The following is an 11,853-nucleotide window of genomic DNA, read 5'->3' as shown; positions in this document are numbered from 1 at the left end:
CAAGGAGCAAGAAAACACTCTTAATCAACACTGAAGGGAATGTCCCTTTCTCATTTGTTAAAGTCATTTATATACATGCCACTTATTGGCCACGGGCGTTCACATTGGGCACCAAACACTTAAAAAGTGAACTAATGAGAAGGAATTAGAGATCTTTCATGAAGCACATAGGATGATGGCCTTTATACAAGCCATGCTATCCCCATTGAGTACAACATGAAGTGAAAATACAAGATTAGGGCATGCTACATGCATCTAAAGTCCCATTTTGGACACACATTGCATGATTTGGGTGACCAATTGATAGTTCCTGATGTCTATGGCCACCTCCTCTTGACTGTAAACGTCCAAGCCCTTTTCTTAGCTCTTCCACAAGCTAGATGTGTCTTCTTGGCTCATTGTTGATGATGACTTCTCCATTATGCATTGTGTAAAAGGTCTTGGCAAGATGTTTTTGGTGGTGCCCGTTAACCTTGGGTTAATAAAGGCTAAACACTTTGTAATTGATCATGGATGCCTCAGGTCACTTACTCTCGAGCGAACAAGTGGGAAAAGGCTTATGAAGTATAAAATCCAACTTGTCATGTTTGTAACTCATTCTCCCCATTCATACAATAAAGTTTAGTGTTCTCTCTACTCTCTTTTACAACTCTAATTTAGCATTTGTGGATGTGATTAGGATTAAGATTTGGGTATGCTTTGCATTAATCGGCTCATCTCCTCTTGCTTCTCCTTCTTCTTTTCCTCTTTCTTAAGTGCTTAAGCATAGTATAATGATCGGCTCATGGAGGATTTCCATTTGAGCTTCACAAGGAGCCATTATACCACCCATTGGAGGAAGATCCACATCGGTGTGACTACCTCTCTCTCTCTCTCTCTCTCTCTCTATATATATATATATATATATATATATATATATATTTCCCAAAAATATTCACATCCAATGAGTGCGGGAGAAGGGTGGCAATGTGAGCAACTCTCCACACATGAGGGTAAAGCTCTTGAGCTTGACGATTCTGTAGGTTCCCCACACCCTTGCTCTAACAAGGCTAAATAACAATTCACACCTTGAATATTTTTTCTAATCATCTTCAAAAAATGTTCAAGCTATATAACTTCCTCTTTCTTAAAAATCTAGATGCACATTATTTGTGCTAGTGCCACCCATTAGAGAGGGTTTTTCCTATGTGTTCTGTGCTGCTACCACCCAACTAGAGAGGCTTTTCATGTGCAAGAAAATGTATGTCAACAATTAACTTTGCACTTACTAGAGAGAGGCTTTTCTTGTGGAAGAAAGTGTCTGTCAACAATTAGCTTTGCACTTACAGATTAGTGAACTTGTAGCTTACTAGAACAATCTCAAAATTGAGCCATAAGAGCCAATCTCTTAGGTAGTGCTAAGAACACTAGTCATGTATAGTTTACATACTTCCTTGCATAGGAATATGTTGTTAGAGAGACCTCACAATGGGTGAAAATGCGCTTGGGCAATTAATCATCCATCTATGCTTATATATCCATTCTATATGTGTAAGGGTCTTTGAAGAGGTCCTCTGCCAATTGTATGACTTTAATGAGCGGAAATTTGAATTGGGTAGATTTTGTGTCCAATCTTTCCCATCCAAGGTCTTGGAAAGCAATCATACATCTTGTTTTTTTTTTTTTAAGGTTGGGCTTTTTTCCGCTTAGAGGAAAATAGCCTCCACCCCATTCCTGTTCATGTAGTGCCATATCCACAAGGTCCAATGAAAGGGCAAATTTTGTGATGTGGCATTATCTTTTTGATGTCTATGTATTGGCTCTTCCTTACTTTTGTCCTCCCCCAATAGTGCTTCTTAATGGACTTTTTGGTACACTAGTATTATTGACTTAGAAATGTGTGGGCAACTTTAATACACAAAATTGAGCATTTTTTATTTTTTATTTTGCCCTTTTAATCTAAATTCCTTTAGGTGTCATAAAACCATCACTCTCCACATTTAAAAAGAGAAGGTTACTTTTTCCCACAAGTGTGGGGGTTAATGTTCATAGAAAACCTACAAACTATATATAATGGACCTGCAATATTTTCATTTTAACTTGTAAGCTTTCAGAAAAGTAAAGCTATTTCAGATCTTAGCTTTAGAACCTGTAAATTATAGGAAAAACCTACAAATCTTTGAAGTAGAATGTGAACATTGGGTCTCGATTTTAGAAATTGAGTCCTTTGGATAGGGTGAGAGGTGAGGTAATCAGCCACTTGGCACACTCTTGCGAGGGCCATCAAAAGTAAAGCTATTTCATATCTTAGCTTTAGAACCTATAAATTCTAGAAAAAAGTCAAGCTATTTCAGATCTTAGCTTTAGAACCTATAAATTCTAGAAAAAACCTACAAATCTTTGAAGTAGAATGTGAACATTGGGATTGGATTTTAGAAATTGAGTCCTTTGGATAGGGTGAGAGGTGAGGTAATCAGCCACTTGGCACACTCTTGCAAGGGCCATCAAAAGTTAAAGTTACTAGACTTCAAGTAAAATAAATTTTTGGCTTTGGATTGAAACTTCTCAAATTATATTTTAGTGGGGTAGAAACAACGGATCTTCGGAGCAAGTGGGTCCTCAAGGGACAAAAGTTTACTAAGTAGTTAAAACACCTAGGTGATCAAAATAAACCAATAGTTACCAGCAAATCGGTAGGTCGGTTGGTTAAAGTGGCTGGCTTGTAACCCAAGGTAATGGGTTCGATCCATGGATGCCTACATTGCATGGTGCTACCTTGTAACTCGTGAACCCGTAAGTGTGTGTGTGTCCGTTTGTAAAAGACCCTCATGTAATAAAATCAAGCAACTAAAAAAAAAAAGAAATAGAAAGTTTCTGGTGATGAAGGTTTTTCTTTTTCTTGTTATAGCTGGATATACTTGAGGCCACTGGGTGGATATACTTGAGGACAATGGGATTGTTACATGTGGAACTGTTTACACATGGCCCCCTGCCAGAGGCAGTTGGTTCTTTACATACCCCATATGATTCCCCTCTTATGATACTGTGTGGAGAGTGGCTCTGTACATACCCATCTCTCGTCTCCGTGTCATTACCTAGTTTATAGTCTGGACGGTGCGGCTGCGCAAGGATAGGTAGACAGAGAAGGAGGAGCTTCTTCTTCTTCTTCTCCTGCCATCCTTTGCCTCCCAGGTTTTTACCCTCTTCCCTTCTTAATCTTCGTACGAATGCTTGATTAGAGGCCAAATTCGTCAGAAATTTGTGCAATCAGACCAAACGGAGTCTATTCCACACTTGGGCTGCACCTTAATCGGCCCGATGTTATGTTTTCATTCTAATTTGTTGACTCCATCATTCTATTAGAGATAGTTGTGGGCAATTGTGATCACTGCTTTCTGTCCATGAAGGTTTCTGGGTTCGATTACAGTTAATAGATGCATTAGGGTCTGTTTTATGAAAGGATTAGGGTTTCCTCTCTGCTGAAGGGAAAAATGAATTTTAATTTATCTTGCAATCTTTTAGGCTGCAGCCCTGGTGTTCATATTTATTTGCTTATTTTCTAAGGTGAAAACAAACACAATGGAATTTAGCTTGCAATCTTTGAGGCTGTACTGTAATTTAAGCCCTGGCGTTCAGATTTATTGATTTTTTATATTTTCTACCTGAGGAGTCTGTGCAGGTTCCCGTCTGCTGAGAATGCAAGGGGGTCTAGCCCTTGGCAGTTCTACTAGCTCAAATGCTGCAACAGTGGGGTCGGTTTCTCCGCTTCCGCATGGAGCGAGACAGTCAGCACCGCCATGTGGCTTCTGGTTGCCAAGGAACCAAGGACTACTTGGAAAAGTACGAATTGCAACCATGGCTGGTTGATTGAAATCATCGTGCTTTGCATGATCCATGTGTTTGTCTGCATGTATGGTGTGTATGTGTACAAATACATGGTTCCTTTCTTTTATGTGATTGTATGCATGTATGTGTACACATGAAAAATCTTGCATATATGTTCACCCGCTTGTGTGTGATCCCCTATCTTTTATGTGTGTGTATGTATACACATACCCATATATACATTTATATACATGTGTTTGCACACAAACTTCCATGTATAACATACACGCACAACCATTGTGTGTGTGTGTGTGTGTGATCCCCTATCTTTTATGTGTGTGTATGTATACACATACCCATATATATACATTTATGTACATGTGTTTGCACACAAACTTACATGTATAACATACACGCGCAACCATTGTGTCATAAACACATGATTCTGTCTGCTTATCTATATTCGTTGAGAATTGACATGGCTATGTTTTGCAGCGCTTATTCTTCCAAAGAAGGTGGCCGGAGATTTCTGTAGTAGGAAACCACGGTCCGAAACAATGTGTTGTGAAGGCAGACATGACAGCCAGTGCCAGCACGACACCTGTTACACCATTATTGCTAGAATCACCAAGTGGACAGTTTCTGGCTGAATTACTGCAGAGTCACCCTCACCTTGTATCTGCTGCTGCAGAACAACAGCTAGAAACACTAGCTGAAGCCAGAGATGAAGCTACTAGTCAACATCAGTCTAACACAGTGGCTACCGAACTGGTCCTTTACAAGTAAGTTCACTTGTCTCTGTTGTGTTTTAGTTTTTATGACTATTGTTTGATGCAGTTTTTGAATTCCGGTTTATAAAATTCACTGTGGGTTCAAACAGGCGCATAGCTGAACTCAGAGCTCAAGAAAGGCGCAAATCTCTGGAGGATATCATGTACGCGCTCATCTCAAAAAGATTTGTTGAGGCTGAAATCTCCTTAGTCCCACAGATGTCATCCTGCCCAAAAAACCAGAGAGTGGACACATGGCCTGCCCAGGACAAGGAGCTGGAGTCTGTACATTCAGATGAAGTATTCGAGCTGATACGTGAACACTTGGCCCTTGTTCTGGGAGGACGAGGCACATCGGATTCTATTGATCAGAATGCAATGGCTCAGATCAGCAAGCTGCGCATGGGTCGTGTGTATGCAGCTTCTGTAGTTTACGGATACTTCCTAAGGAGGGTGGATGAAAGGTTTCAACTGGAGAAGGCCATGAATGTTCTTCCTGCGGGGTTGATTGAGGTAGAGCAGACATGTGTACAAGATTCAGAAACTGAATACGAACACAATGAGCTGGTTGCTGAGGTAGTACCTGCCGTTACAGCAATAGTGGTAAGGGGTGAGTCTAAACAAGATGAGGATGTGCCAAAAGCCGGTCGAATAGGCACGACATCGGGCCGCCTAAGGGCTTATGTGATGTCATTTGACACCAAAACGTTGCAGCGGTATGCTACTGTGAGGTCAAAGGAGAGTGCGAGTGTTATTGAGAGGCACACTGAAGCTCTATTTGGAAAACCAGAGATCCAGATTACCCGAGAAGGCACTGTGGCGATAGCGAAGGATGAGGTCATTCTGTTGAGCTTCTCAGGGCTTAGGAGATTAGTTTTAGAAGCGGTTGCCTTTGGAAGCTTCCTTTGGGATGTTGAAACCTTTGTTGACACCCATTACCACATTGTGGCACAATAATTATCATGTATCATTAATGATAAATATGTTTAAATTAAGTTTAACGTTCCTTTCCACCATGACCTATGGTGTGTAACATATTTTTGTGGAATACTGGAAATAATTTTAGCCTGAATTTTTCATGGTCTCTTTCCACCCTTGAGGATCGATTCGGGGATTCTTCGAAGATAGCATGTGCTAGTTGGCCGTTTGCCATGATTTGAATTTTGTTCCACAACCTCTGGAATGGTTGGCAAGCCTTTCATCAGTCCTGCCATCCACAAAGCTTATGATATCTTTAACCGAAAGAGTGAGCTCACGTCACTACATCAGACTTGCAGCTCACCAGAAGCCTGCCTTGGTTCACAATTGATAAAATCATGAATCTTGTTTGACCACTAGAGTAAAATCGGCAGATTCCAAGTGTGAAAAACGATGTGAGAGATTAGAAATGTAGTGGCTGCAGTGTCATATGAAGGGCAAGGTCTCCATCTTTAATGGCAAGGTCTCCATAAGAGGAGAGAACGAGAGAGAGGGGGAGAAAAAAAAACATCTAAAAGTAGTAGCTATTAAAGAGCTACGAGGTTCCCCCTCTTGCCCTCTTTATGAGAGAAGGAAAATAGTTCTTTCGGAACTTCTTGGAATATAGAAACTAATGAACAAAATTTCACTAATGCAAAGACTTAGCATGGTAAGCCAAAAATGGAATATTCACTTGCACATGAGGCTTTGTGTGTGTTGGTGTGTGTGCGCGGGCGCATGAGAGAGAGAGAGAGAGAGAGAGAGGGAGAGAGGAGAGAGAGAGAAGCAATATTCATTCTTGTAGCAGGTAAAAATGACCTATGCAACCAATTACATAATTGAAAGACCATGTCAATCATGAGCTGAATCTATGGTCCAGAAAATCTTACTATTCAATTAGTAAATTTGCAATGTTAAGCATCAATTACAATCACTTTCACTAAAAATTATTTAATGTTCTCTTTTTAGGTTTTGCCTTGGGATTAGGTTTAAGGAAATCCTATCATTCTACCTTCACAATAGATTGCTCACGTGCCTTCTTTCAAAGCTTGATTAATTATGTTTTCCTCTACTTGAATTTCATTGGGGTAATCCATATCTTTGTACCCTTAAGTTTGTTTGATTGTTTTAGGATTCCAATCTTATTGTTTCGTCGATAAGTGATTACATGATTCCCATGTCTAAAAACTGAGGCAAATACAACCTCCCAATCAATCATTGGTGCTATTGCATGTGGTTGCTCAATGTTAACCACTTCGTAGGTTAACATGATTTCATCTACCAGGCCTACCATAAGGCATGTTGCCATTTTACCTGCTCTCAAATTGGCACGTGTACATAAGATTAGTAATAATGGCCAGACCATTTTTTAAGTTTTGATGCTTAGTGTGAATATTAGTCACACTTGTATATAAGTCAATTTTGATGATAAACAATACACATTCATTCCCTTGTAATAGAATAGCTATGAGCTCTTCTCTTCTCTACTCTTGCTTGCATGTATGCTATTGAATCTTGCTTGCTTGATGGATGCATGCTAGATAGGTTTGTTTGTAGGTTTTTCTCTTCCTATAGCTTCTTCCCTATCCACCTTTTGTAAGAGAGAACCACTGCAAAGGTTACCTCTTCTTGTCTCCATCTAGGCAATAGAGAGCTCTCTTCATCCCTTAGCAAAGGAGCATATTCTGGTGTGACAATGGAGTGAGGATGGAATGGACAAGCTAGCGCACCCACATTGAGGAGTTACATTGTAGCTCGAAGGCAAAACCCAATGACACATGATTTGACAAGGCTAAGGTAATCACTTGACTTGAACATATTTAGTGTTGTGGAGACAAGGACTAGCCTAGGGCTTAGTTTTGTGCTTCCATACATTCCTAGCTATTAGGATCACCCAATCTTTTCTAGTGTCAATTAAAGATCACACTTCAAAAGACATGGTTTTGGAGCTTTGGATGTGTTAGCTTGTTGTTATTATTTTGGTTTTGAAGCTTGTTCCATTTAGAAAGGAAAATCTTGATTTTCATATCTTAGAAAGGAAAACCATGATTTCATTGGCCTTTTGCATGATTTTGAAGTGCATAAGGCTTTGATCGTATTGCATTAAGCCAAGGAATAGCTTCACATTCATAATTAGGAGTGGAATCCACTATAAAATATAAGGATTGAGCTCCATCAGGTGTGGATTAGAGTGGGATAGTTGATTTTTGTTCATGAATTTTTATAATTTTTCATGCTTTGTTGAAATTGGTAGCTTAGAGTATGCAAAATCAATTAAAAACAAAGAAAAACACTCAGTCACTTATTAATTAGAATCAATAATCTTAATCGCCTCCCATTAAGTTTAAAAACCTCAAAAACTGGCTAAAACAATCTCTTACGTTGGAAGATGTGAGCCCACAGTCCTGCAAAAAAGGCATGAGCCTAGAGATGTGAGTCGTGAGCCTAAACACATGAACCATAAGTCTAGATAGGTGAGCCACGAGTTCGGATGTGTGAGTCAAATAAATGTGAGTCTATAGCTAGGTAGACCTAATATTGTACCAATAAATTGCCTTGAAAACTTGTTAGGACATATATACTCATGTCCTTTAAGGATTTTCATATCATATAATCTGTACCAGCTATAATTACCAAGGAAGATTCTTATCCTTTATAATTATAAAAAATTTAAGTATAATTATTACCCAATAATTATCAAAAAATTAAGTATAAATATTTTCCAATAATTGTACACCAACCTTGTCTCATAGCCTTATTTCATAAAATTCCATGTAGGTAAGTCTATTTTATAAAAATCAAATCCGTGAGCATGAACCTACATACATGAGCCTATTTGCATAATCCTACATACGTGAGCCTAGAGACATGCATCTAGAGGCATGATTCGAGAGACATGAACGTACAAGCATGAGTCCAGGACTCACTTGACCTACATGAGTCTATTTTATACAAAAAAGGTGTGAGTCCACCAGACGTGAAGTGAGTTGAGCTCACCTACCTGCAAGAGCCTATTTTATACAGAAAAGTTGAGCCTACAAATGTGAGTCTAGAGATATGAGCCCACAAATGTGAGTCTAGAGATATGAGCCCACAAATGTGAGTCTAGAGATATAAGTCTACATATGTGAACCTAGAGATGTGAGCCTAGAGACATGAGCCCAGAGACGTGAGCCTACATGCATGAGTCCACTAAACATGAGCCCACATGCATGAGCCCATGACACATGATATGAGTCGAGATTTGCATGAGCCCATTTCATAAAAAAAGATGTGAGCCTACAGATGTGAGTCTAAAGGCATGAGTCCACAAACGTGAGGCTAGAGACAAGAGCCTACACACGTGAACCTAGAGACGTGGTCCTAGGGAAAAAAAGGAGTATAAAAAATCAAAAACTCAAATTTAAAAACAAAAAATATTTTTTTTTGTAGGTTGAGCATAATAGATGTGTCTGAAATCAGTTTTAGACTGTTTCACCAAAGTGAAATCCCTTAATGCGAGATTGATCCGCACTTATTGTTGGTAATGACAATACAACTGATTGTAGTGTATCAAACCACATTGCATCAAACCACCCAGCCTTCGATCCCCAACACAAACGGATAGACTACCTCAAACCCAAGGGATCCACAAGAGCAATCACATAACATGTCCTTAGCTACAGTAAGCCTGCAACCTCAATGCTAGTGCGGCCGTGACATGGAACACGCACCATTGGGCACATAACCCAACCCCATAGGGTAAGAAATCCTAAACCCTAAAATAGAGTGTTTTGCATAACCATTCCACTGCCCACATGATTATGTAGAAGAAGGCATGCTTAGAATGACATTTGCGAGACAAGCACAACACCTAGAGGCTTAGAGTTGGGTAAAACAAAGCTAATTCATATATCGAGGATGATGACCAAATTTGATGGAACTGGATATCCCATTCAGTATCTAGAGAAATTCGATTAAGTTTGTGAGGCCATGGGAAGGATTGATGATCCCACCAAGATCTGTTCATTTGTACTTTGCTCTTGAAGGCAAAGTAGGTCAATGGTTTAGATCTCTAAACCCACTTGAAAAGGATAGCTATGAGGTCTTGAGACACACTTTCATTGTGGGATTCTCGTGTAGTGAAGCCTTGCACAAATCTATAACCTCAAGTAAGAAGAAGGAGAGGTAATGTTGGACTATATTGCTAGAACCAAGTACCTCCATATTGCTAGAACCAAGATGATACCTCTACGATGAGAGACTAGATAACTTATCGCTTATCAATCAATTTATAATCATTCTTAAGAGCAAGAGGATTCACCACCATCTCTAGACACTACATTTATTATGAATGTGCCCATGCCCGCAAGGAAATAGACCTAGTAGACAATCTCTAAGACAAGGATGCAAAAGTTATCCAACTAAACCAAGAGCTAAGGGACACATCATTCAAAGCCTCATCGGTTTTAAGGGTGCCCAACCACCACCAGCTAGAGTCTTAATCAAGGACATAATCATGGATGACATGGTAGAAAATTTTCTCAACCGATTAGGCCAACAATGTAGCAAGGTCCCCAAGGGCAACCTTCAAGGCGAGCCCTATAGTTCCTGAAGCTGGACACCCACACTTATTTTCTCAACCAATTAGGCCAACATTGTGGCAAGATCCCCAAATGAAACCTCATGGCCAACCCTACAGTTCCTCTCAAGCTGGACACCCACACTTATTTCCACTGAGGGATATGGTTTGGTGTGCAATTTTCCACCGAAATCATACCAATATGAAGTGTCCATTGTTGAGCTTGGGAGGAGCTGAAGAGGCGCTTGAGGAAGGGGCTCTCGAAGAGGGAGTGCTTGATAGAGGTTTAGGGTGGAGGGGATGCTTAAGGAGGGTGCGAGAGGAGATGGAGTGGAGGGCATGAGAGGAAGGCCGAGAGGAGGACACAAGAGGAGGGCTGAGAGGGCATGAGAGGAGGGCTGAGAGAGCGTGAAAGGAAGGTCGAGAGGGCTCAAGAGGGTTGAAATAGCCATGCATGGCCATGCACATGCCCACTCATGGCTGTGGGCCCACGATTGCGGGCCTAACACTTGGCTGCCACATGTGAGGCCCACGATCGCGGGCCTCACACATGGCTGCCATGTGGGAGGCCCATGATAGTGGGCCTAACACATGGTTGCCATACTACCCGAGTGCGAGCATTACACGTGGCTCACAAAAGAGCCCTCAACAACCTCTCGCCTCTCTTTCTCGCTCCCCCCCTCTCGCCTCTTTTTCTCGCTCCCCCCCTCTCTCGCCTCTCTCGCCTCTCTCGCTCCCTCTCACTCACCCTCTCTCTCTCTCTCTCTCCCTCTTGTCCCCCTCACTTGCCCTCTCTCTGCCCCTCTTGTCACTCACCCTCTCTCTCTCTCTCCCTCACTCCCTCTCTTGTCCCCTCCTCGCTCCCCCTCCTCTTCTCCTCGCTCCCCCTCACTCACCCTCTCTTGCTCTCTCCCTCGCTCCTATTTTCTTTGATGACATCTTAGTATACTCCAAGTCGGTTGAAGAGCATGAGGAGCATATGCGTAGAGTTCTGCAATTGCTACGTAGACATAAACTCTGCCAACAAGAAGAGAAAATGTAACTTCTTTACTCATAAGATTGAGTATCTTGGATTCATTTTCTCCCAAGATAGTATCTCGGTAGATCCAACCAAGGTCAAGGATATATTGAAATGGCCACCCCCTAAATCAGTTCGCAAAGTTCGTGGATTTTTGGGAATCACAGGATGGTATAGGATTTTCATCAAAGATTATGCCTTGGTAGCTGCACCCTTGATAGATCTTCTTAAGAAGGATTGCAAAATAGTGTGGTTTCCAATCCATCAAGTCAGCTTTGACAAGCTCAAAGCCATTATTACCTCGGCGCCAGTCCTAAAACTTCCTAATTTCACCAAGGAATTTGAGGTGGTTACTGATGCCAGTAGTCTAGCACTTGGTAGTGTCTTAGGACAAGAAGGAAGACCAGTGGCTTATACTTCTCAAAAGCTAAAGAAATATGAAGCAAATTATCCCACCCATGATTTAGAGCTCTTAGCAGTTGTTCATTGCCTCAAATTATGGAAACATTATCTCTTGGGGGAGAAATTCTAGCTCGTAAAACTGACCACAAGAGTCTGAAGTGGATCTTCACCCAACCTAACCTCAACATGAGGCAGAGAAGATGGATTGAAATCCTACAAGAATATGACCTCGACATCAAATTCCGTCCTGGGAAAGATAATATGGTAGCAGACGCACTTAGCCGCAAATCCTTCTTGAGTGCAGTTTCGATGCCAAATGATCCCATACTGGACAAGGTCAA

The 11,853-nt window shown here is 41.0% G+C and overlaps 1 protein-coding gene across 1 annotated transcript; it reads left to right on the top strand.

Annotated features, from left to right (window-relative positions):
* The first annotated feature begins 2,905 nt into the window (after window positions 1-2,905).
* LOC147625356 (UV-B-induced protein At3g17800, chloroplastic-like) lies at window positions 2,906-5,646 on the top strand. Its single transcript, XM_086818678.1, has 4 exons — window positions 2,906-3,171; window positions 3,659-3,819; window positions 4,300-4,586; window positions 4,685-5,646. Exons 2-4 carry the CDS (start codon window positions 3,676-3,678, stop codon window positions 5,529-5,531), a joined length of 1,278 nt encoding a protein of 425 aa, XP_086674804.1. The 5' UTR covers window positions 2,906-3,171; window positions 3,659-3,675; the 3' UTR covers window positions 5,532-5,646.
* Window positions 5,647-11,853: the final 6,207 nt, after the last annotated feature.

This window comes from Cibotium barometz, chromosome 24 (genome assembly GCF_041138505.1).
Source record: "Cibotium barometz isolate CiBa-2024 chromosome 24, ASM4113850v1, whole genome shotgun sequence".
In the NCBI taxonomy this organism is placed as follows: Eukaryota; Viridiplantae; Streptophyta; class Polypodiopsida; order Cyatheales; family Cibotiaceae; genus Cibotium; species Cibotium barometz.
This window is presented reverse-complemented; position numbering and strand designations above follow the sequence as displayed.